The following is a 26,630-nucleotide window of genomic DNA, read 5'->3' as shown; positions in this document are numbered from 1 at the left end:
TATTTCAAATACTACACCTAGCCATCACCTTTCTTCGTTTTCCTGTGTTATGTCCATAAGGTGCACACTTAAAATCCACTAATTTAAGTTACACCTCCATCTCCCCATGCAGATCTGCCATCTGCGGCAAGTCTATTATGTCTCAGTTACCTTGTAACAAGGCTGTCCCAAGATTTCCTCATAAGGTTAGCTGGTCTTTCTCGAATGTGGTTCTTTCTCTAATGCCTCTGTAATTTGCCAAAAGCTTTCTTGACCCTGAGAGATTCAGAAGTAATCTTAGTAGAGCAAATAGAAAATAATGACTGTGTGCTGGTTTCTGTGATTTGTTGCTTTACATGAAATGGCTCAAAATTTGCAGCTGTGCCACATTTATCTACCGAGCTCCTAAGCACTGGTGAGTGAAGGCAGGAGAGTGAGTAATGCTGTGCTTTGACTGATGGCTTTGCTGCTGCTGGGTTTCACTGAACAGCCACTGGATGTCTTTTAAATCAAACGTGTAGTTTTGCTCATTTTCCTTCTTAACTTTGTGGTACTGATACCTCCGTTGAGCACATGGAGATCTATGAGTATAATGAGTTAAAAAAAAATAATTTATTGAGGACATAATAGTCTGGCTAATAACTTCTGAAACATGTGAACTAATGCAGGTTTATATGGGCAGTCAGCTCCTGTCTGCTGCAAGTGTGATGAATTATCTGAGACAACGAGGTGCAGAGTACTTACAAATCGACGCACACCTCAAGAGGCTACAGTTCAATACCTTCTGTGCTTTCCAGCGCCTGCCCCGCTCCCCTCTCCTTTTTCTTCTGTAACCTCGTCTCTAAAAATAATCCTCACAGCAACAAAGAGAATTTCTGGTCAGTGAAGACCATCTGGGTCTCAGGCTTTGTTGCTTCTGTGCTATAGTGTAGCAATAGGCTGCTTTAATGTGTTTGGTTTGTTCTTTTTCTTTTCTTTCTTTTTCAGTGCCTTTGGTCAAGCCTTTTTCATTATGAGACTCAATTAGGCTAGGACTTGTTTAGCTTAATATCTAATAACACCATTACTTTTGAGTGCAGGCTACGACCAAATCCTTACTTGGATTCAGTGTTCAGAAATAACAGTAACTATTCACTATTTCCATACTTATTGGAGATCTGACATATAAGTTACTGTATTGGGTTTGCATGGCAAGGTTTTGGTAGTAGAGAGACTACAGGGTGGCTTCTGTGAGGAGCTACCAGAAGTTTGCTACATGTCTGACAGAGCCAGTGCCAGCCAGCTTTGAGATGGACCGACTGCTATCCAAGGCTGAGCCCATCAGTGATGGTAGTAGCACCTCTGGGATAGTTTTAAAAGGGAGGAAAAAATCCTGCACAGTTGCAGCCAGGGAGAGGAATGAGAACACGTGTGAGAAACAGCTCTTCAGATACTTTTGATGAGACACAAGGTCAGTGGAAGAGGGAGAGGAGCTGCTCCAGCTGCCTGAGCTGAGATTCCCCTCTCAGCTGTGAGGCAGCTGTGCCCCTGCAGCCCATGGAGGTCCATGGGGATACAGAGATCCAACTGCAGCCCCTGGAGGATCCCAGGCTGGAGCAGGTAGATTCCCAGAGGAGGCTGGGACCTTGTTGGAAACCTGTGCTGGAGTAGGCTCCTGGCAGAATCTGTGGCCCCATGGAGAGAGGAGACCACCCTGGAGCAGGTTTGCTGGCAAGACCTGAGACCCTGTGAGAGACCCACATGGGAGCACGAGGTTCCTGAAGTACTGCACCCTGTGGAAGGGACTCCTGCTGGTGCAATTAAGGAAAGACTGTCTCCAGTGGGCATGACCCCACCCTGGAGCAGGGGAAGAGTGGCAGAGAAAATGAGTGATGAACTGCCCACAGCCCCCATTCCCTGTCCCCATTGCTGGTGGGGAGGAGGTAGAGGATCTGGGAGTGCAGTTGAGCCTGGAAGAAGGGATGGGTGGGGGAAGTTGTTTTCAAGATTTAGTTTTTATTTCCCGTTATCCTACTGTGATTTGATTGAAATTAAACAATTTTCCCCGAGTCAAGTCTGTTTTGCCCATGACTGTAATTGGTGAGTGATCTCTCCCTGCCCTTACCTCAACCCATGAGCCTTTCATTATATTTTCTCCCCCTGGTCCAGCTGAGGAGGGGAGTGGCAGAGCAGCTTTGATGGGGACCTGGTGTTTAGCCAGGGTCAACTCAGCACAGTCATGAATGGACATCTACCCATTGGAAGGACTCCCATGAACACTGTGAGGCTCTGAAAGGAGCAGGTGTGTTTGTGTCTGATAACACAAATAATTTATTTGAACCGGAAAAGTTACCGAGTTTGTGTCTAGTGGTCAGGCTTTGATTAGATTCAGCATTGTGCTCTTTTAAGTGCCTCTGTTTTAAGACAGATATGTGTCTCTCGGCCTCCTAAAATTTCTAGACAAGATCAATTTTGTCAGTATTTCATAGGGTATATGTGAAGAAATAAATGAGGCCTAATCAGGCAAATTATATAGTACTACAGGAAGCCTAATCTTCATAATCCTTTTAAGTCCTTAGTGGTTTAATTTGCTGAGTGTAAGCAATGCCCTTTATTCATTGGGAATAAATTCAGCACCAAGACAATATTTTGTATCTAAATAATAAATGCACCCATTTATTCTGTGACACTCTATAGAAACGCAGTTAATATTGCCGAAGGCTGAGCACCCTCTGCTTTTCAGTAAAGTCTTCCAGACCCAAAAGTCTGAAAGAACATTTGAATATAAAGTACAGAGGTATTCCCAAATGGCCTGGATACTGTATGAATAAAATTATTGTGGTATTTGAGATTAACTATTAATTTAGAGAACAGAATGAATGTGAGAATTGTTTCTTCATTGTGAATTTGTTTTGGTTTATTCAGATTTTTGTTTGTTTGCTTATTTGCATTTAAACCATAAGCCTGGTAAGTACTAATACATATTAAAATTAAAAAATAAAAAGAGCTTTAAATTATTTTTTTACCTTTTAAAATTTATTTAATTAAGAACAAACAGCTGTGAAATCCTTTTTTTCCAAGAGCTTCATTTTTTAAGTAATCAGAGGATTAATAAGAAACCATTATCTGAATGTTGTTACTGAACACAAACTACGTGAATATTCAATGTAGTTGCTACAGTTGCAAGTTTTGCAAGCTAAATGAGTATATTTTATATGTGCACAGCCCTAGGATTAAAAATGCTAAGATCAGGAAATCAAAAAAGTGTTTTCTGCAGACCATACTAGTGCATACACATGACTATTTTCATCTATGTATTCTTTTATTGTCATGCAGGAAAAAAAGCAATAAAGTGTTTGCTGTAAGTCACAGTACAATGGTGAGTGAAACTATTGCAAATACTTCCAGTTTTGTGAGTTCTGTGTATATAATTATCAAAAAGCTTTTTCATCATTCATATAATTTCCTGAGATTGATGTTTAAGAAAGCAGAGAAAATCTAGAAGTTCCAGTGTGTTTGTTTTCAAACCTGCCTTGCCATTTGAAATTTCATATCATCTAGAAAAATTCCCTGTGACTATTAGGAGGTGTTTTATGTTTTGGCCATGCCTGTACACCTTTGTTGTAATTTACCGTTTCAGTTTCTGTGGCCACGTTTGATGTTTCAGAAGTAATCAAAGAAGTTCTAATCCTTGAGGCTACATAACATATTTTTATTTGAAAAATTTTCAGTATGAATCATGCAATTTGATGTTTTAAATTCCTTGTGCAAAATAATCCCAAAAAAGCCTGAAAATCAAACCAGGAATGTTATCAGTTGCTGTCACTCACCCTACCTTTGCTGCGCTCCTTATTTTCGAAGCTGGATCTGCCTGGTTCTTAATGATCTAACACTGATTAGCATTTGGCTTAACTGAAGGGAAGATGGGCTTGAGGTTAAGGCATTAGCTAACAGAATTTGCATTTCAGTTCTCTTTCGAGTTTTTATGGTTTGTGTTTCTGAGACTTCTTTCCTGACACCTAATGGTTAGAAAAAATTGTTTAGTGAAACAAAGCTTCTGTAAATCATTACTCATCAAATATAATGAGGGCCTTGACAACAACTCTGCTTTTGGCAGCGTTGAAGGCCTTGCCCTCTTCTGGCTCCACTGCCCTGAGATGTCAGGACTTGCTCTGCACAGTGGTATTTGGAGAGGAGCTGAGTTGGGGAGGATGGTGGGGAGTTACCCAATGAAGCTTTTCTCTTACACTTATCTACTGGGTCCAGAATGCTCTGTGTGTGTGTTGCATACCTTAATAATGTACAACTCTGTGAATATATATTTCTATTTGTGTATATTAATATGCATTTGTAACTTTCAGATTTAAATATATACCGAGAGACTAGCTGTGTATTTTAATTAAGTTCTGATGAAAAAAAATTACTTGGCTAGAGGATCCATAAAATACTAAGTAAAAATTAAAGACTTAGCTAGCTTTTCCAGTGAGAAGCAGTTAGTCATTTCCTGGTGCAAGGAATAACAAAATTACTGACTTTGCCATTATCTTGGCTCATTTTTGTTCGATGCCAGGTGGTTGCTAGAGTTTGACAAATGATTGATTTGGTTTCAAAGGGTGCTTGAGTTGCACAAAGCATTTTTCATATTAGAAAAGACATGGTCATTTTTTCCCACAGGTTTCAAGATTTATCACCTCGCACAAGTGTTGTAAATTAGTTTGTTTGCTATTTATTTTCTCTGGATTGCTGTAATTCATGTCATTAGTTGAAGGGCAAGTTTTACAGATGGTTGGAGGGATGGCCTTTTAAGCATACACCCTTTCATGTTTATTTATTTTTTAAACACTGCTACAGGACTACAAGTCAGATGGGTAGACTGCTACTTCCCATTTACTCACCCTTCCTTTGAGATGGAGATCAACTTCCAAGGAGAATGGATGGAGGTCCTGGGCTGCGGGGTCATGGAGCAGCAGCTTGTTAACTCAGGTACTGAAACTCCTTTACTTCATTGACATCTCTGTTAGCAAACACTTCCAGCGCAATCAGCTTCACAGTCCGGAATGCCCCGTTCTACCCTGGTGAGCAGGGTCTACGTCTCTGCATGGCAGCTGCCACAAATACTCCTCAGGTGGAATGCAGCTCTTGCATGCTGTGATTTGAGGGTAGCAACTGAGCAAGTGACCTGGAGCCTGCAAACAGAAAGCTTGTCTTTTATTTTGTGCAGTAAGGAGACAGACAGATGTCATCTTTAAAAGAGAATCTGCAAATTAGGGCATGCGGGGTTTTTTCTTTCCCAGGAGATGTCAAGTGCATTCTTAGTAATGATTTAAAAGTATCAATAGCAAATAACATCCCCTAATATTTGGAATATCAAAATGTTCCTCTATATCTAAACCATAGAAATAGGAATGTGATGTCTTTTATATTGTTATTTGGTCGCTGGGTAAGTGGTAGGTATCTTTTTTCTTTTGTTTTGTTTCTTTTCTCCTCAGGTTGGTTATTTATGAGGTTGTAAATTGCATTAAAAGCAACAGCATTTATTTTAATTGAAATTATTGCAGAGCAATGTCACCTGACAATTTTGCTTTCTAAAACTTATACATAGGTATTAAAGAAGGAGAGGAGAAATTGGTGGGTTTTTTTCTAATTATTTTTATATGGAGAATTTTGCTTGCGTGCTTTTTCATTTGCTGAGAATAGGCAATTCTTAGTAAGCACAGGTACAGACTACATGTGCTCAGTCCTCTGTTGTTCAGTGTCTTCCAGTACTATTTATTAGGTATGTGAGTCTTTCGGAATGTGATCTGTTTAATTCTAGCAAGTGGGCCTTCAGATAGCCAAGGTAATACTCAATTGATATTTTACCTCTTGGTTTGCTAAGCTGTTGTATTTTCATGTGCTGTAAATTCTTCCCATTGAAGACCAAGTATGATAATATGAATAACTTAATTTTGGCACCATTTACTTGGGACAGCTTGTTTTCCTCAAAGTTTGCATGTATTTTGATGTGATCATTTTCCTTTTAGAAAGATATCCTCTTCCAGAGTTTCCCCACAATGAATTAATGATTTATGCTAATGTTCTTTCTCAGGTTATTATCTTCATAGTGTGGTAAATACAGTACAGCTTCTAATCAGTCTTGGAAGTGAGAGTGCTGTGTAATTTTGTTTCCATTAGATGTAACATGCCAATGTCCAGACTTCCTGCTGCAAAAGCTTTTATGTTGCTCAACTCTTATGATTAGGTGCCTCTAATGGGTGCGAAAAGAGCTAAACTATGTCTCAAAACAATTACTGTATACATTTGTGTGTGTATGTGAATGGATGTACACGAAATACCAGAGGTTTCTACAGCACTTTTTTTTTTTTTTACAGCTTTATCATGTGTGGGAGCCATAGCACTTTCTCACCCTTGAAATTTCACATTTTTTAAATGTTAAACCAGATCAGGATTTACCAAGGGAGGACATCCAGCCTCATTCTTAGTCATTTACTGTGTAATGGATCCAGCCTTCTGGACCATTCAGATTTTCCATGTTAACAGCAAGCAAGGTTTCTATTGTCTTGGTGTGTAGATGAGCAAGTACAATTTAGTAAAGGCTGCAAGTACCATCTTCACTAACACCAATTTAGCTATTGATTATTTTTTAAGAGTTGTTTGCATTCAGGAAAGTCTCCTACAACAAAAAAAAAAAAAGAAGAATATGGTGTTATTCGCTATTTTCTAACAGTGACAGTATTTCTAACGGTGATACTATTTTAAAAGAAAAACATAAACCCTATGACAGTGTTTTTATATAATAATTAAAAAAACCGCAGTACTGCAAGGATACACTGAATTGTAAGGGATGATGTTACATGTTACCCTAAGGCTGGTGGTGCTAAACTAGAGCAAGCATTTGGTATAAGGTGAGTGCAGAAGATCGTTTGGTAATCAATATTCAGTAAGAAGTATAAAATCTAATTTATTGTACTGTTTAACTTCCTGTTTTTGTCTGCTTTCTTTTTCATCTTTATACCTGAATACATGACCTTAATAGGAGTGTTATGTATGAATTTCGACCTAGAGAAAGGTTTTTTGTTCTGGTTAATACTGGGAAAAATACAGAAACTTTGCAGTATAGTAGGAAGTAATCTCAGTTTTAGGTCCATGATGAGGATACAAGGAAATTTTGTGGTTCAGAAGAGCTAATTTCAATTAACAGCATCTAGGGTATGTATTTCTGTACTTCGAGAGTTTGTTATCTAAGATTTGCAAAGCTGGTGTTCATTGGTAGGTGCTGAAGTTCCAAGTCTGTATGGAGTTCTAAAATTCAAACCTTTGAATACAGGACGTTGCTTACTCAGAGGCTGTGATCACATAGTGTTGCTTAGTAACTGTGAAATTGGAAGCAGTTAGGGTGTGATCCTTTCCTGATGGAAATCAATGGCAATATTCTCAGTTCTCAGTGTTGCAGAATATGTTAGCTGGGGACGAAAGCAAGTAAATTGAACTAAAGTTTACCTCAAAACCATGAGGCTATAAACCAAACCATTTAAAAATAAAACCAAACCCAAACAAACACTCCCCCCCACCCCCAAACAAACCCAGACTCACAAACAAACAACAAAAAGAATTCCCTAATTTTTTTGTAACACTTCTCATGATGTTTTTAACTCGTGAGGTGTACAATAAAATAATGTAAGAGTGGCACATCAGATCCTACCTCAAGTCCGGGGCATTGCTGTATCATGATGACATCCCAAGCCAGTGCCTACAGATGAGTGGGACAGGCATGGTTATACTGATCCTTTCCTGGTATGGTCCTGCAGCTGCCTGTTCCCTGAGCTGAAAATAGAATGTTTTCAGCAGTCATTATGGAATTTTCTTCCATTCATTTTTTGAAATTTTTGAGTCCCAGTAAACCTTTACTCTCTGCAATATCTTAAATTGCCTAACTTGCATGAGGAATCACTTCTTTTTTGTTCTGACCAACAACTTAGAGATACAGTTAGAGCTCTTCTGTCATGCGAGAAGAGTTAGTGAGTCTCTCTTTTTCATTGTTTTAACCACTCAGTATTTGTTTAGATCTCAGTTGTAACTCTTGTCATTGACTCCTTTCCAAGCCAGAGTGCTGGTCAGACAGTCCCTCCCTATGTGGCGGCCTATCCATATGTTCTGAGTCATGATTACTCCTGCCTGTTTCCTCTTCAGGCTTCTTTTTCCATTTTCTGATAATTCTTAATATCCATTTTGCTGTCTTGACCTTTAATGAGCCTTGAGTTGAAAAAGAAGCAGAGGTTTAGGTATGGTCACGGCTGCAGATGATGGCTTTTGATTGCTAGCTGATGGTTGAAGCATCCTGGCACACAGCCAGACATTCAGCTATGGGGGGCAGCTCAGGTTGAGGTCTCATTTCCTAAAATTATGAATCATGAAGGCTGCTGTATTTAGGCTACCAGTAAGAGGAATTGGCAAAACTTTCCTTCTGTATACAGATTTTTCTACCTTTCACATCAGAAATTAACAGTGATATTTACAGTCTTACAAAACTGATTTTATTTATTTATGGGTTTTTTTAACTTTATTTTTTATTGTCAGCTTAAAAGGAGTAGGGAATGGTGTAGGGGTTTGGAAGATGAAATGTCAGCTGTCCAGCTTGGACAGTAGGAGATGTCATGGCATTAGCAAGGAAGTGAGCAGGCACTGGCCTTTTCAGTAAGCATATGGAGAGAGCTATATGTCAACAGCTTACCCACAATTCCAGTATTAAAAGCTGCTGCACAGTCTTGGGAGTTTCAATTGTGTGTAATACCCTGAATTTATAGCAAAGGTAGTTTTCCTAGTTCTTTGTTAATTTTGTGAATATTTCTAATAAAGAAAAAATTGCTAACCCTGTCTAAACATTTTCATGAATACTGTTGTGCAGCAGTGCAGAACCTGAGGGCAGCTCTCCCCTGCTGCGGGGGAGGGCTGCCCTAGAACCTGAACACGCAGGATGGTCATTCCATGGCCACGAGCTGTGGGGCTGGTCAGATGCGGTTCTTGTAGAAGCGTTGCAGGTTTAGAAAGGCAGCTGTTTGGTTCCTGGTCTCCATGGTGTTTTTATTGAGGAAAACAGGGGAGGAATGGGGAGACTGGGGAGGGGGAAGGGAAGGCGAGGGAGGGTACAGGTTCCATACGAGCCCAGAACCAAAGAGGCTGTTCCGGATCTTGCTGGGGATTTTATCTCTAGGGATGGGGGGCGGTCCTGACTCACATCCAGTCAGAAGGGGTCAGGGGGGCGGGGTCAGGGACAGGAAGGACACACATTACAACACTGTTGAACATGACAAAGGGAGTTTGTCATAAGTTCTTCAATCATTGCTTTTGTTTTAAAAGGTGGAAGGTTGTTTGTCCCAAAATCTGATTCTTGAAGTGTCTTTGCCATTTGGAATCCCTTTTACAGATCAGCTGCAGGACTTATTCCCAAAATTCAAATAGTACTAGGCCCAGGGCTGCCACCTTCAGCCAAATACAAGTCTTAACATGTAGAACTTGTTTGGCTTCAATGCTGCAGTAAATAAACATTTCTCTTTCTTTACTCATTTATTGAAGTTCATCAAAATTGCTATTTGAGTGGAAGTAACAACTTCTAAGTTCTTAATTTTCCACTCCATTTTGGTTTTGGCCATAGGATTATCACTTTGGACAGTTCTCCATGGGCAGGTTAGTAGTTAACAGAAGAATTATGTCAATGTTACCTTGCAGGCATGGGACCTTTTTTTTTTTTTTTTTAAATTTATGAATATGTTTTTAAATCAAATATTAGTTCTGGGTGAGTTAGGTTCATATATCAAGCAGCAGGAGGTATTTTGGAGAAGGGGAAATCTAATATCTTTCATCCATTGGGGTTTTTTTCCTGCTCATCTCTTGCCTGGTAAATTACATTAAAATGTTTGAGCAGATGGTGCATGTGGCTTCAATCGTGTGCCGGCCCATGTTCTGTCTCCACCAACAGCTCTCTGTGGGGACCCTGAAATAGTTAATGCTGTATGTGTCTGTATGGATGTAGTGTAGAAGGGTAAATATAATGCATTTAAAATACATGTCTGAAACCCTTCAAGGTGAAATTAAAGTTACAGAGGTATTGGTGTATCGAGCGTCTGGTGCCACCCAGGAACATGAGCTAAAACTGTTGGATGGGCTGGTTCTTCCCACATGAGCACCCAAAGCAATTTAAGTCTGCTGCATAAGCGTCACAGCTCCTTGTCCCAAATCTCTCAGGGGTCAGTTCAGGTCACTGTCTGTCTCCTGTGCAACCACACTGCTGTAGTATCTGATGCTCCCAGCCCTTCCTGTGCTTACTCTCCTGGGGACCACTCGGGGGAGCAAAGAGTCATCATTCCTCGCTTGTGGGGTGGGACTGAAGTACACTGCAGGCTGACATGCATGCACACTGCAGGCCAAGAGTGCAGCTGCCTTGGTTAAAATGAGCTTTTCCTACAGTCCTTTTATACTCAATATGGAACGGAAGTCTTCCAGTGTGTTTTGAACGTATGGAGCTTTTTGGATCAATTTGCTGGGTTGCCTCTTTCTGTGCCTCACTGCAGGGGGAGCAGAGTCTCCCAATTTACTGATTTACATTTGCACATGCATACATCTATATGTGTGTATACATATAAAAATTAATACAGAATGAGTCAAATCAATGACCAATTAAATACAGATTGAGACATATTTGGTCTGTTTTAATTTTGGTGTGTGATATTCTACACCATCCCTCCCCCCCCCGCCTCCATTGTAAATCAAAAAAACCTGATTGTCACATCTGGCTAAGTTAAGAGACCTTCTGCTGAGCTGGCAGCCACTGAAATTTGGCATTGCTCAGTCAAACATGGAGCTGGTGTGGAGTTGTGGCCTTTTAGAGAAAGACATGATTGAATTTTTACCTCTGTTCTACAGATATCATACAGATACCCACAAATACATGGAAATGGCACATCCAGGGATATGTGTACCTAAGACAATGCTGATCAGTTTAAAAGAGACTAAGTAACAGGGCAGAGGACCTGATTTTCCCTGAAAATCTGTGGTAATCCACCCTGTCTCTATGAGGAGAGGAGTTGTGATTGTAGTCACCTGCGTGGCTACCAGCAAAACAAATATTTTTAACTTTTAAATAGTTAATATGAAGGCCCAGTCATGTAAGCTGAGGGGTGTGGAGTGGCAATTAGATGTTCTTTGTTGACTACCATGTCTCTTGACTGTGAAGGAATCATCCATAGCAAGTGACAGCAGAAACACTGGCCACTTTCTTAGCATCTTCAGACTAACAATTAGTGCCACCCTACTCTGTGATTGCAAACCTAACTGATGGTTTGCTAAGCATCCCAGTCCTGCAAAGGGAATAGATATGGCACCACTACATATTTACACATGAGCTGAGCTTTGTGTTTTAAATTTTGGCAGGATTAGATCTGGACTCTTAGGACTTTGGAGGTTCAAGTTTCTAAACAGCACGTGTTTTAAAACTGGGATGACTTATATAGAAAAGCTATTTCTTCTAACTACTTTCTACTAAAAGAAGAAATTGAAGAGAGTTTATTTCTTGTGTTTCTATGAAGATTGCTTTTTGGGTTTGATTTTATTTTGGTTTCTTTTGAACTGACTGGAAGGAAATCCAAGTATTGCCTTGATAAGTAATCCAAAACACAAAAATGAGTTACACAGAGGTGATGCTCCTGTCAATCAAAGGGTGCATTGTTTTATTTGTTATTTGTTTCTTTTGTTCCATTATCTCTGGCTACAGCACCAGGTCTGATGTGTGTGTTGTGTTATAAAGTTAAGTCTTTCCTCTGCCCTTCCCTTTTCCTTGTCAAGATAATTTGCCTGTTGTCTCTACTTCATTTACAACTCTATTTTTAAAACTGTTTTTTCATCAAGTTTTTCGTGCAGAAGGAACCCACAAAATTTTGGAAATGTTGCTTTCACTGATTTTATTACCTTTGACATTTTCATTATCTGTATTAAAGCTGGGATTCTTCAAAAGAATTAATATACACTTGCTACCAATCTGTAGTGTTTGTATATATTGAACAAATGTATTATTCCATTTAATGCCAATTCCATTATACCTCTTCCTGGGAAATGTGTTATTTATTTACAGGGGTATCTTGTGGAAGAATAATAATAGGATGATTCTTGGAAGTAAGTAGTTATGATAAAACTTGGATGGCCAACTTGAGTTTGTGGCTTTATATGATTTTTCTAGCTTAGTGTTAAGAGCAGTAATGTCAATAAATTTAGAGGGTAATTTCCCTTTAATGGTGCAAGATTACATTTTTAGTTGGAATATATGTTCCTTATTTTACTAATTTAAGAAATTGCTTTGTCTTCATGCTTCATTTTCTCCCAGACAAAAATGGATGTGACAAAGGGTTAACTCAGTCTAACACAAGTCAGCAAGAGTGTTTATTTGACTGACCAGTACATCTTTCCATTGACTTAATGAAAGCTCCCCTCAGCATATGTGAGGCCTATTTTAGTCTATTTGAAATCTAGAAAAGAGAAAACAGATAGGCAGTTGCACCTTCCAAAGTTTCTGTTGCCTTTGAAGCAGTTTGCCCACGTGTATGTATTGCTTCTCCTTCCCTTAAGTTTTTTAATCAAAAGTAAATTAAAGGTTTAGTAATTCACTATGATTTGCCTCCTTGGGATCCTGCAGGAGGACTAGAGCACCACATGCAAGAGAAGGCTAAATAATGATGGATGTAGTTTATTAAGCAGCTCCCAAGTAAAAGAAAGTGGTACTCTCAGAAACCTTGAAGAGCAACAATTTATGAAACAGAAGTGGTTTCCCTTGGCCTTATTTATGCAAATGAAAATACATCTAAATAATACCTATTGAATTACTACACTGCTATATGGTGAATGCTGGATGTTTTTAATCAGCCAGGGGTTGGTTCAATGAGCCTAATATAATTCCTCATCAGGCTAGGATACCCTCTGGGTGTTTTTGTTGTGTTGCAATATTCATTTTTGCTGTTCCCAGGACATTTATCAGGACTACCAGCTGAGGATGGAGAAGATATTTTACAGGCATGTCTCTAACTATTTCTGACTCTGATACACAAAGCTTGTGAGAGTTGAGACAGATTCAGTTCAGCTGAGATTAGATCAAGCATTTTGTGAAGTATTTTTCTTCTCTAGATTGCAAACACAAACTTGATTTCTCTTTGCTGGAGGGGGAAGCTTTGGTTAGGATGTTTCTGCTGTGCCTCATTTTTTGTCTTTGAGGTTTGTAGTTGGTGAGAGGAATGGGTGAACGCAGGTGTCCTGCTGGAGGCTGAACATGCACCTCTTCCTCCTCTCTGGTCTGCAAGTGTACTAAGCAGATAGCAAAGCAGTGGTAGTGTAAGTGGGTGTTCAGCCTTCTGAACTCCATGCCATTTATCAGAGGGATGCATTGGGAGGCACATGTCTTTAGAGGGCAAGGGGTGGGGAAGGGAAAACCCAAGCATGTCCCATATTTGAGAGAGAGTGGAGCTTTCTAGTGATGACAGCCTGGCTGTGGCAGCAGTCCAGGCTGAGCCAGTGGGACCAGCCTCTCATGGCTGATTCCGGCTGGAGTCTGAGAAGACTGGATTGCCGAGCTGTCTGTGTGCCAGTGCACACTGATCCGCTGCTGACCACGTGGGCGAGCCTTGGCTGGGGACCATTGTTTAAACTGCATGTGAGCAAAACACAGAACAGCTCAGGAGCCAGAGTTTGGCCACTGCTTCTCTGTCATTACTGCCTGCCAACAGAAGAACCTTGCATGGTTCTTCTACTCTAGCTTTGTAGAATATACAAGCCAATCCCACTGATGCCGTTTTCTTTTGTATTACAAGGAGTAACTTAGCTTCAGTTTTGCTTGGGCTTTATCTTCAGACACCCAGATTTACTTTCCTGTTCAGCATTCATAAACAGGCAGTGTCTACAAGCAGTAGAGAGGATAAAACTTACAACACATGAATAAAAAGGTGTTCAGAAGGAGGTGATAATGCTGTGAAGGATAAACTTTTTTCCAGAAGGAAGGAAAGAATGTAGATCAGGTTTGACACTTCCATACTGCTGGAAGGCAGCACAGCTATGGAGAGGAGACAGCCCATTCCAGGCAGTGTACCAGCTAGTTTGGGGCAGGATTTGCTAGTGTACATGAAATGAATCAGGGAAAAATTACAGACTTTATTAACCCTTTTCCCCCATGTAAATAACTTTAACAGATTACTAATAGATATTAAAGTGATGTCTCTTTTTTCCTGAACAGAATGGATGTCATAAATTATGTATTCTGATGACTATGCAGTGGACGTCAGTAAAAAGTTTGATCCTAAATACCATGGCAGAGTCAAGGAAACTTATATATGTAACAACAAATGGAATTTAATAGGTAACTGTGAAAGTCATCTTGTGCCTATTTTCTTTTTGGTCAGATGGAGAGAGAAGGGGGGAAAGTGCTTGTTTGTTTGTTTCGTTGTTTTTGAGATCATTGGGATTATTTAAAAATTTTAGCTGAATATTTGAAAATTTAGGCAAGTTCTATATTCTCTGGGTCAAAACGTTGGCTTTATCAAGAAAAAAAAATTTAAAAAAGAGCCTAATAAAAAGCCCATAAGTTGGTGACTGCATTTTTAGAGCTGTTCAACTCCTCACCCTGCAATGATTTTTATTTCTACTTTATCTTAAAACTGTGGGAAGACAGGAAAGAATAACAAAAGAACGTGTTTTCCAGCCCTAGAGTTTGAGTCGCTCATTCAAAAGTACAAGTCTTCTTTATTCTAATGACAGAGATTGTCACTGACATGGAAATTCAGAGCTTTTTCTGTTTTGGTTTTTTTTTTTTTTTAAATTTAAGTGGATTTACTGAGTTTCTTTTAGAACAGTGATTGATGTAAGATAGCAGTGGGGATTATAACAGAAGAAAAGTTAGTAGGATCTATTTAAATAAGGCAAGAGACTCCAGCTAGGGCTTTGACTGTACTGGTTGAAAAGTATTTAGCTAATTAGTTATTCCAAAAGAAAAAGTACAATGAGGAGAATCCTTTTCTCATATTAGTTCAGACTTGCTTAGCATGTTTCAAAGGTGACAGTCAAAGATAAACCCCTGACTGGGACTCCTTTTTTCATCTCAAGGAAATACAGTCTTAATACAATATTACTGCATGATGCACAGCAAAAACTATAATTGCCAGGATATCTCTGCTACTGTATTTGAACCTATCATATCACAATCAAGACAGGAGCAGAAATACTCACTTTTCCAAGTGCTAAATTGCTTTATAGTCTTATTGAATAAAAGCTGGTGATCTTAGAAAGGAAAACTGTACTCTACCTGTATTGCCACTTGCTGCTGGTATTTTTATTTATTTAATAAGAGGTGACAGTTCATCTTATACTGGAGAGAGTATTTTCTCTAGGGTTCTCTGCTTGTAATATTGTCCTGTGCCCCTCTCATGACTATTTATTTATTTGTCTGGTTCCTCACAGCCTGAAGTTCTGGCCATGTTCAGAGGAGGTATAATAACGGTGAAGGTTTTGCACATCATAGGCACATAAGCAATAGGAACAAAGAAAATGGAAATTTACTAGAGCCACTCCAGAACAGGAAGCTGGAGCTCACTTAAGCCATCTGAAGATGCACTTAATTTTACAGTAGTTTTAAACAAAAGTTACTGTGACTACATTGCTCTCATCTTTCACACATCACTAGTGAAGTGGAGCAGACTGTGCATAAGCACCTGCTATATTCTGCATATGGCTGATTGGAGGAGCTGTAAGCAAACATTAGAAAAATGTTGTAGCATCATGAGTAGTTATCCTAAGTTGTTCTGTGCCATATTTGTGGTTTTACAATAGTACCCTGGTGATGAGAGTGATGCACTGGTGACTATCTGCATTGCTTTAAATGTGACCCTATGAGCTGCTGTCCCAGTGGGACAAGGAACAAGCTGCTCTTCTGTTTTGGCAGCATGTGATGCTGAGCAGACTGGTTTCTAGCTCAAAAAAGTATAATCTGTGCTGTTTCTCTTTCTATGCAGTTAGTCAATACAAAATGGTCTTAGTAGAAACAAGCCTGTATATCCTGGGATGGAGAGAAAGAAGCACTCAATATGTATGACTGTAATTCAGTGAATAGAAAATAGAGTGATTTTTGTGGTGCCCCATCAGTAGTGCTGTATTTGTCATCTTTGTGGTTGTCACAGAAGCACTAAGTCTTAAAAACAGAAGAGGGGAGAGTAAGGAAGTGTGCAAGATATCAGTGGACACAATGTTTACATTCACATAACGGATGGCTGATTTTTTTTTTAATAATTGTGATGTTATAAAACTTTCATAAACACCGGTGATGTCTTGGAGTTTTGACCAGATACTTTGGAGGAAATTCTATTTATATACAAGAGGGAGTGCAATTAAAAGATGAGATACATAGAAATTTGGGGCATCTTACACCAAGTTTAGGAGCAGTTGCAGAAGTAACACAATTGGTCATTTCCTATAGACCTCTGTGGCTGTTCTGATATTGGACAGAGAATGCTCTCACATTCTTGCTTTTTCTTCATGGATCAACAATTAGATAGAAAAATTTTAACAACCCTCAGAGCCCTGTCCCATTCTGCTGTTCTTCATTAAAGTGACCAGTGGTTTTTCAGAGGAAGGGAAGGAACACTTACAGCAGGCATTCCCAGAGCTTGAGATCATAATGACATTGTTTTTGTAGATTAAATTAATATGATAATTCTTAGAGGTGGAAACACAGTTGCAAATATAAAAAAATGCACATCCTTCACTTACTTTCAACAGACAGCCTCCTGTCTTCCTTCTACGACACCTGCAGACATGATACTCAGCAGTGAGAGAAGATCATTAATTCTTTCCTTGAAAGGCTCAATTTTGAAAAAGCTAGTGTTCCCTTACGATGACCTTCTTGCTGCCTTATGATACTCTGCAGGAAGAGAAAATCAGCAACTCTTTCCTTGAAAGGCTCAAATTTGAAAAGCTAGAGTTCTCCTACAGTGACCTTTTTGCTGCTTTACTCCCATCTCCCTTTCATTATTTCTGTTCTCATGGGGCTTGAAGAAAAATGCATACACCTTAAGTTAGGGAAAAGCTCGGTGACGCTACAATTCACAGGTGGAGTTTAAGGAAGGTGAACTAAGGGACACTGAATCTGTAATTTCTTTTATGTGTTCCACACACTTGTGCAATACAGGGTTGGAAAGGCCTTCCCAGGCTCCCTGGAGACACCCAAAAGACTTCACAGCAGAACAGAGTAATTGCAGCAAGTATACTGCCATCTGAAGGACAACCCCAAGAAGATTTTCAAACCACAGCTGAGGAAACTGTGTCAAGGAAGTTTGACAGCAGGGGAGATGCCTGCATGAGCTCATCAGCTCTGTTCTCCAGTGCTTCTGGAAGTGTTGTGCAAGACACTGCATTTTGAGGACTAGATTTTTTTTCAGGCATTGCTTTACTTCTGGTTCTGGGCTTATGCCTTGAACAGTAAAGGTGTTTGACAGGTGATTGAAGGTCTCTGTTGACGGTCTGTGACCTGGTCCATTGACTTTGATTTTCTTGCTCAGCTCCCAGCCTGTTCTTGTAGAATGACAGTTTTAGTTTGGGTGATCCAGTGTACTGACATGCTTTCCATGTCTGCAGAGGTGTGAAATGGAAGCTGAAGCTTTCATCTGAGAGAGGCGAAAAGCATGATGAGGAGTCATTCTGAGGCTAAGGGTTGGAATAAAATGCTGTGTTAGTAATAAGTATGAGAAATTGAGCACTGATGAAAATGGGGAACAAGAAAGATGCAGTAACTGTTTCTTGACAGCTCAAGTTTAAGACACAGTAGCAATTGTACCTGGAACTGAGAAAATGTTTGAGGAATCACAATCTTTTTGTTTGGGTGGGGTTTTTTTTTTCTGAATTAATTAAGGGGGTTTTGGCTTTCTTCTTAAACAGATAAGTCATCTGTATAAGAAGGTGACATGTCATCAAAAAACGTCAAGCTAAAGCTGTAAAATCTAATGGCTTAGAAGGGGTATGTTTTCCCAAGACCTTCCAAGCCTCTTCCACTATCCCTTAACCTTATTAGACTGCAACCTTCCATTGGAGGTTGCAGTGGAGTCCTACCTTACTGAAAACTCAAACCTTACTGTTGCAAGTTTTCATCATGCAAATACCCTTACAATATGATACTTCAGTACCAAGGCAGATTTGGAATACCTGTACATGCCATAGCTTTGAGAAAGCAGTAATGTATAGATGTGCTAGCAGTGTGTCTTCACCTGCTGAAGTGCATCCACATCCATCTGAAGCCTCTGTTTGATGAATGCATTGGTTTTTTTTGGTTGTGGTTGGTTGTTTTGTGGTTTTGTTTATTTGTTTCCGAGGCATGTGGAGCAAACACAATGGAGAGGAACACTGCTTCTGACTGTTCTCAGTGGCAGAAATGTGGCCAATCATTGTTGTCCTGCTTAGATGCCCTCTGTTGGACAATAAAAAAAATGGTGCTGCTACATAGCAATTCCCAGCATGCCTTAATAATTTTTATAAAAGCTATATTATGCGGCACATTTTACTGAAGGGGACAGTATGACAACTCAGTTAAGTGACTTGGCCCATGTCACCTTGCTGTCCACTCAGAGAGAGGCTGGCCCTGCTTGGTTGTTTGTCCTCAGTAAGGGCAGCATTACTGCTACCTTCCGCTTGGAAGGTAACTATTTGCATCATGTGTTTCTTTTTTTTGGTGCTTTTTCATTACAGTATCCTTTTCTGAACATTTTTCTTTTGTTTTTCTTTTTACTTGAGAAGCTCTGAGCTGGAGGAAGCAAAACAATTATTCAGTAAAGTATGTTACAATATTATGTGAGAACTCCCTGAGATTCATAAGATGTTTTTTAATATGTCAACATATAGGTCTTGTTTTCCTTTATCATAATATGTGATTGGCTTTGTGCACTTGGACTGATGCATTAGAAAATGTGTGGAAAATCCTCTGAAACTGCATGTTAACAATTTATCTGGAATTCAATGACACTCAAATTCCATGTGTTACATTATGGTTCATATGATTAAGTGCTGTCAAACTAGGCAAGATTAAGATGTACATGGGGATCGTTCCTTGTGTGTCAAGATGATCACTGACTACCTGAGTTACAGCTTCTGGAGCATCACCTGTACCCATATCATTGTATAATTACAGCTTCTGGTCTCGGTAGCTGGCAAAATGCCAAAACAGCCAGATCCTTAGATCTGTTCCTGTTGTAGAAGGTTCTGATATATGATAAAATTACTAGCTTTTCAAATCAATTCTCAAACATTCTAAATATATTTGTAGTCTTGGTTCCATCTACAGAATTGTATGCAATTTCATATAGTGATATACCATTTGTCTCTGTCCTTGTGATTAGTAATCATGTACATAAAGTATGTAGCACTTTTTCTGCACTGAATAAGATTAGAGAACAGGCATGCTTACAGCTGATAATTTATTTATTTGATTTGGTGTTTGCTTTCTTTACAAAACTTGCATAGTTAACTGCACAGAAGGTATGATATCTGGTATTAAAACTATTCAGTAGCATTTGTTTGAACTTAACATTTCTGTGGCATTCACGGTCTTCTTCAATTTACTTGTATATGAAGTGGAGATAATAACATACTGACTTTTCACTGTTGCTTCAGGCTGAACTTAGAGTTGCAAAATGCTGTCATACCTAGCAATGGAAGTTGGTCAGCAAGTGCAAAGTAGCCTGGGAAATCAGCGAGAGTAGCAGTAAATCTCTAGCTGGTAGAACTAGAGTGGCCCAGCCTTGGATTTTAGTGAGTAGGCAACCCTGGCATGGATGCCAGTGGTAGCTTGTAAGCAGATGCTGAATGGTGTGCTGTAGGCCTGGCACAACATTGGAAGCATAGGCTTCGGAACGAGACACATCCTCTGGCTCCTGGGAAATGGAAACTGAGCAGGTCATAGGAAGAGCTGTCTGATGTGGAAGCAAGATGTTGATGGAAGTCTTACTGTCAGCATCTTGTCTCTTTGCAAGGTACCATCATCTGGCCTCTTCTGAATCCCTAGCGGCATGGCCAGTTTGGGATGGAAAAATACAGGCTGGTTTGCTGCCCTTCTTGACTGGACAACCTTGCTTAGTCCAGGTATCAACAATGGCTGGTAGAGCTTTTCCTCCAGCAGAAATAGTTACTTGGATGTTGCTCTTCCAGAGGCAGAATACCTGTGCTGTGAGGCTGGAGGGTTTTTTTAGTGCTATTAATTATATCAGTGCAAGGAGCCCCCCGAAAAGGATTACTGTTCCTGAGCATGCACTGAGCAAGTAAAAAGTACAGAAAGAATCCCCACTGCAGAGCTTGCAAAAACTAGCACTGACCTGGCAACTAATGAGCAAACAAACTAAAAAAAAAACTGTTGGAAAAACTAATGTAAATTGTCACCTTGGGTTTTTAAGGTAGTAGGCATCTGAGTGTTACTGGTCACAGTGCTGTCAGTCAGACTGCTCAGAATAATGTCCCTGCTTCAATGTTATCCAAGGTCTGCACTGCAGCCACACAGAGGAGACCTTTGCTGGGCATTATTTTACTAGTACATTTTTATATTATTCTTTTCACTGTCTTGAAGATAAAGATATATGCTGACTAGGCTCATGCTGAAGGATTCTGCATTAGCTCTCTGATCAAAATTTAGGACCGTTGTCTACTGTAAAAATTCATTTTGAGAGGTATCCAACTTGAACAGTTCCAGAATACATTTGTCATTGTAGCTTAGAAGCATTCGACGTTTTTGATGCATTTTCAATCACTGTTTACAGCCCTGTAATGTTTTCACAGCACTTGGCTTGGTGGCTGTGGTCCTTTGCTGCATAGGTGGGTTTTTTTGTGCTTTTTTTTTTATTTATTTTTTATTCTACCTGAAACACTCTGCTTTGCAGCCGCTGTGACTTGATCTCATCAAGGTAAAAAGACAGCATTTTTATTGCTGCTGCAAATCTTTCTGCACTGGGTGCGTATAAGTGCCTAGCAATACAGCAGCCTCAAACTCAGCAAGAGTGATTGCAAAGACTCTGTGGGGGCAAAGTGAGACTAATGCCTATTTCCATCCCCTCTGGTGAGAACTGCTCGGAGCAGAGAAAACCCCCTCTGTCCTCCCCAGCACGTCAAAATCCGGCAGCTAGCTGCTAATTGCCTGTGCAGTGATTCACATGCCATCTGCCATTGCTGGGATCTTTTGTCATCTCTGGTAGGCTAGAGGCGGTTCCATAAACTTCATGTGGTTCTTCTGTCAGTGACACCGACTCAATGCAGCATGGTAATAGCAGCAACACTGCTACGTGCAGAAATTAATTAAGAGATTATTTACATGTTGTCACCCTTTCTTTTGGTTTGAGAGGGCAGTATTCTCTGGGATAAGGAGGGGGCAAAAACCAAGAAAGGTTATTTCAGTTGTGTGCCACTAAGTGTTCCCCCATCCTTGCAGAAAGCAACTCATGGATGGTGGGAGAAAGATGTCAAAAAGAATAAAAAGTGCAGAGGATTACTCTGTATTTGTGCATCACGCCGCATCTGCAGCCCCGGGGCGAACAGAGGAGAGCGTGATGCCGTGGTGGGGAGGCGGGGGTGCCCTGCCTGCCCTGCGCCTGGGCAGGGAGTGGGGAAGGCGCCGGTCCTGCCACAACTTATGTAACGATTGCATAAGAGTGCTGGTGCTGTGACTGTCAGAAACTTGTGGGAAGGACGGGATTTTTCCCTCCCTTTGCTTCTTTATGGCTTGAATCAGAAGCCAAGTCTAGGATGCTGTTGTTTACTCCCCTGTGTAGCTGAGATTGTCTCTCCCCCACTCCGAGGGAGTGAAGGGGCGCCTGCCTTTGTTTAATCCTGCCTTGCTTTGCTCTTAATTCTTATTTTTTCCTTTGCCTGCATTTATATTTTGATAGTCACTATTGCTGCTACCATAGTTTTCAATAATTGAATATTTTATCAGCGTTTTCTGAAGCCACCTGGGTGATTACTGAAATGCTACCTTGTTTTAAAGTGGTCTCTTCAAGGCAGAGATGCTGCAGAATCTCATCTGATATTTTCCTCCCCCCATTCAAGCCTTCTTTGAGGATGCTGATATGCATCATCTATAGGTGTGACGTCCCAGGCGCATAAAACAGCTTAATATGTTAATGTGTTCGGAAACGGGGTGGTGAGGGAGAGGGAGAACATGACATTGTCCAATCGGTCCATTGAAAGCTGCAAACCCAATAGAGTTTTTGCAGGGACCCAGGCGTACAGCACTGGAGGGTGTCGAACACCTCCGTCAGTGAATAAATTGCTCCGGGAACAAGAAGTCAGAAGGTGACGGGGAATGTCGGCCGCCTCATTCCCCAGACGAGCTCTTTGCCAGCTGAGCTGGGGTCACTTGGTTCACGTAGCTTGGACAGGCAGTGCCACTTCTGTATAATCCTTGCGGCTCCCTCCGAAGCGCCGTAGCACTGATCCTTCCTGCTGCTGCAGCGCTGCTGGTGCAGCGATTTGTTAGGTTCTGGTTGTTACTTGGCTTTGAAGCAGGAGGGGAGCTTTTGGCTCGCCTTTTTGTGCCTTATGAAACGCGTGTAATTACGGGAGACGGGAAAGGCGAACGTGTTGGCCGGGCTGACGAGGTGATCAGAGCCATGCCTCCATCCGCCGCAGGGCTCCCCCGGGGCCGCTCTCGTCCCACGGCGGCTCCGCAGGGGAGCGAGGCGGCAGCTGCGGGCGCCGCACGGACAGCGAGAGCCCCGCCAGCCCTCCCAGATGGAGTTCTAATTTCCTTCCTCGCCCCCATCCCTCCCTCCCTCCCTTTGGCAGCGCTGCCTCCTTAAAGGCAGCAGTACCAGCGCCGAGCTCGCCCCCGAGGGCGGGATGCAGCCGGCGATGGGCGAGGGGGGCGGCGGCCGGGGCGCCGGGCTTTGATGGAGGCGTGTGCGCCGCTGGCCGCCGGGGCTTTAGTGGGTGTCGTGGGATTTGTCCGCAGCATATGCGGTGCTGTTAATGATTGAAAAATTACCACAACAATTAGTCATGGATCGCTGAAGGCAAGGCCCCCAAACAGTGTGGACAATGTGATTAAATCCATGTATGTGACAATTAACTCTCCTGCAGGTTTATCCACCAAGGAAATGGGAAGAATATGGACAAAAAAAAAAAAATGACAGGCGAGAATAATGTGGCAGAATGGACCCGATACAGCTGGCACTATCAATTTTAATCTGACACTGAATTAATCACACTTGGATTAATCCCGTTCTTATTGCACCATTCTGGTTGCCTGTTTATTTATATTCTTCCTCCACTGTGTGCTACACAGAAGCATGACGGATTTAATTCCTGTCCGTTCCATGTTCTTAAATTTAAAAGGCAAATCCTTCAGTCATGCCGTGTTTGAGGTAGTCCACAGTGCAATTATCTCATAAAAAATGAGCAGAGTCCAGATGCACCATGCCATGAATCCCCTTCTGTATCACAGCTGAGTAATTCTCAATAAATATTTGTTCACCCAGTGTTCTCACTGGATAGATCTAGTCCTGCCTGTCTGTCCAGCCAGCCAGACATGCAGACACACAAGTAATGCTTTGCTTGTGCATATATGTTGCCATTGGGTTAAATTTGGTGCATGTTTGTTGGTGGTTCTTGTTGTGCTCATGATTTTATTTTGAGGGAGCAAAAGCACTCCTTTTGTAGTGTTTCAGTGTTCTGTTACTTTCCCGACTGGAAATGGAAAGTCCGCTACACAAACCAGAGAGAGCCAGTATAGAAGAGCTGGCATAGAATTTTTGAAGGATTAGGATTTTTAAAGGAAAAGAAGCACCAGTGTTTGCCAGACACTGCTGAAGCCTTGAAGCTACTGTATAACAGTAGACAGTCTGTGCAGAAATTAACCAATTGCATGTCCTTTCTAGCCCAGGAAAGGTTGTTTGCCTACTGCACTGTTGCTGTGCCTGCTCCCTCACAAGTCTCTTGTTCACAAAGAGGCAAATGCCGCTTAATGGACTGGCCTAACCACAACTTAATTTTGCCTGTAACTGCTGCAGACCTCCCTTTGCTTTCTTCTATCATCATCCTTCCTTTCTTGTCTTTATTTTGTAGTGTCTAAAGATTGCATTGTAACTTTGAACTCAAGTTGGCTCAAGAGATGTATCTAGTCATGTAAAGATTCACTTTTACTGCTGCATGTTAATATTGTGGTCTGCAATGCTTAACATTATTTTAAGTGTTCAGATTGCTAGTCCAAGTGTCAGATCTTTCCTGACTTTCAAAATCCTAGTGAAAACATGTGACACGCGTAACTGTGTTCTTAAACAAGGTGACTTGAAGGCGTTAAGTGTTTCCATTGAAAATAAATAAAATCCTTGCTCTTTTACACTGTCAAGGTTTTTATCCAAAGTCCTCTATTATCAGTAACTTGAAAACACAAAATGAAGTATAGCTGAACCATCTTTTAGAGTAAATGGTTCTTGTCCTGTTGTTGCCACAGAACACAACCTGTACTCCTGTTCTGACCTGGGGCTTAACCACAAAGAAATGAGCAAGTCCTGTGAAGTCAGTGGGCAGTAAAGATATCGGTGGCCTTGATATGTAATTCACTGCCCTAGGGAACCTTGTCTTTCTGCTGACAATGTAGCTTTCAAAAGATTGTTCAGGGGTAGGTGCATGAAAAGGATGTGAATTTTGCTTCCTGTTTCTGTTTCTGTGCAAAGGTAGCTCACTGCAATGGGGACAGTGTGGATGTCCTGTCCTGATAGGAAAGTCCTCAATGAAAGTCAGAATAGGAAAGTCCTCAATGAAAGTCAGAAGAAACTAGGTCTAGTACCTCTAGCACACCAGAAGATTTGCAGTAAGCTCTAGTCAGAATGTCAGTCTCACCCTCAGTGGCATTTTTGGACATCATAGCTGACATAAATACAACTTTCAGTCAGAATTGCTTCTTTCATTGTGTGTTTCGGTCTTCCAGTCATTTATCCCACTTTATATCTTTCCTTCTTTATCTGGGGTATGTATCCGGTTGCAGTTCTTTGGTTTTTGGATTTTTTTGGGAATATTTTTGTCATCTGTTTAAAATTTACAGGCAAATAACAACTAAAAGTATTTTGAATGAGAAGGGTTTTTAAAATCACCAAATGCTGGTGCTGGAAAGATGTGTAGTAAGCAGTGGACATTAGATCTATCTTGCAATAGTTTGATTATCCAATACAATTGGGAAAATGTTTCTTTTGGGGTTGTTTTTAGTGATGGTGATTTGGGTTTTTTTAAATTTCTTTTGTCATGTGGTAAGATCAGTTTTGGGTTCTGATCTGCTTATATCTTCTGGCAGCTCAGAAGAGGAGCTGAGTGTGTTATGAACTTGTAGCAGGGGATTGGTAGGTCTGCTGGGCAGCAGTGATAAAATTGACTTTACATCAATATCAAAATACTGTCTGTACAGGTGACATGCAATTCTAACAAAATTAATTTAATTTCTTATCTTATCTTCTTCCTGCTCCCCCATTCCCCTGGTACAGTCTGGTGTTTTGCAGTTGAATTTGCTGCTGCTGTTTGATGGATAGCAAATACTTGCTGATTATGTAACTAATTGACAACTATGGAAGTTACTTCTTTATTAAGCAATTTATCAAGTGATTAGGAGACCATTTATGTAGACTCTGTTAACATACACCAGTAGTTGAGTACATTGGTAGGAGGAAAGTGTGGGGTGATTTGAGGTGCACTTTTGTAGAAAACTTTGTTTTGTTTACTCCAAGACTTCAAATCACAGGGGTGTGATGCATTAAAACATTACTGCTTCATGCTTCTTACACTAGGTGGTCCATTGGCCAAATGCATGCTACATTTTACACCAATCAAAGTTTATTTAAATTTAATTAAGATTCATCCGACTGATTTGCTATGCCTGCATTATACATATGGTGAGACTAACTTAAGTTTGGTTAAAATTATGCTGCCTTGTGCAGTTACAAGCTCAGAAAGTGCTTGGAGTTACAAGTGAACACTCTGCACAAGGCAGTGCTTGTGATGTGTGTCACAGCCCTGGATGGGAGCACTGTTAAGCATTTTGTGCATGTGGGTATTGGGGTCAAGGAGCATGGTGGAGTGTGTGCACGTGGTGATTGCTTGGATCAATGCACAAATCAAACCCATGTTTGCTCACTGGCAGAAGAGATGAGGTTGGAATGGAAATGAGGTAAGAGGCCTGCCAACAGGAGAGTGAGTGTTCTGAGTGCACAGAACTGGGGGTGAGATGGTGAACTCCCTGGTACCCAAACCTGAAGCACTGAGGGGATTTTTCTGACCTTTTCAATGAGGGTATTTCCTCCCCAGCTGATTTTCAAGTCATGATCTGCAAAAGAATATTTTTTTCGTCATCTCCCCCTCCTGCCCCAATAAGTGTTTTTCCTTTCCCTTTGCATACATGGAACTCAATAGGAACAGTGCAATGCCCCAAGTGCTGAAAATTATCTCAGTGTGGTTGTGAGAATAGAATTACTTAGGGTAATTCAGTGTCAAAAAGAATGTAATAAGCCAAGAATCCTTCTGAGTCAGCACAAGGAGAAGCAGTGCACAAGAATAAAGGCCCCAAGAAGTTAAAATAAAAACTGTTGATCAAGTGTTCACATTCTTCTTTTCCCTTTTAGATTCAGTTAGGAGGT

General features: G+C 40.7%; 1 protein-coding gene across 6 annotated transcripts in view; it reads left to right on the top strand.

The window, feature by feature from the left end:
• Nucleotides 1-26,630, top strand: part of FARS2 (phenylalanyl-tRNA synthetase 2, mitochondrial) — a 239,735-nt gene that overhangs the window by 72,966 nt on the left and 140,139 nt on the right. For all 6 annotated transcript variants that reach the window (XM_085051970.1, XM_085051968.1, XM_085051974.1 and 3 more), the window contains one exon: nucleotides 4,810-4,941. In XM_085051970.1, coding sequence (XP_084908096.1) covers nucleotides 4,810-4,941 — 132 coding nt within the window. The remainder of the gene's footprint in view (nucleotides 1-4,809; nucleotides 4,942-26,630) is intronic.

This window comes from Lichenostomus cassidix, chromosome 2, assembly GCF_008360975.1.
Source record: "Lichenostomus cassidix isolate B80296 chromosome 2, HeHo_3.0, whole genome shotgun sequence".
NCBI lineage: Eukaryota > Metazoa > Chordata > Aves > Passeriformes > Meliphagidae > Lichenostomus > Lichenostomus cassidix.
This window is presented reverse-complemented; position numbering and strand designations above follow the sequence as displayed.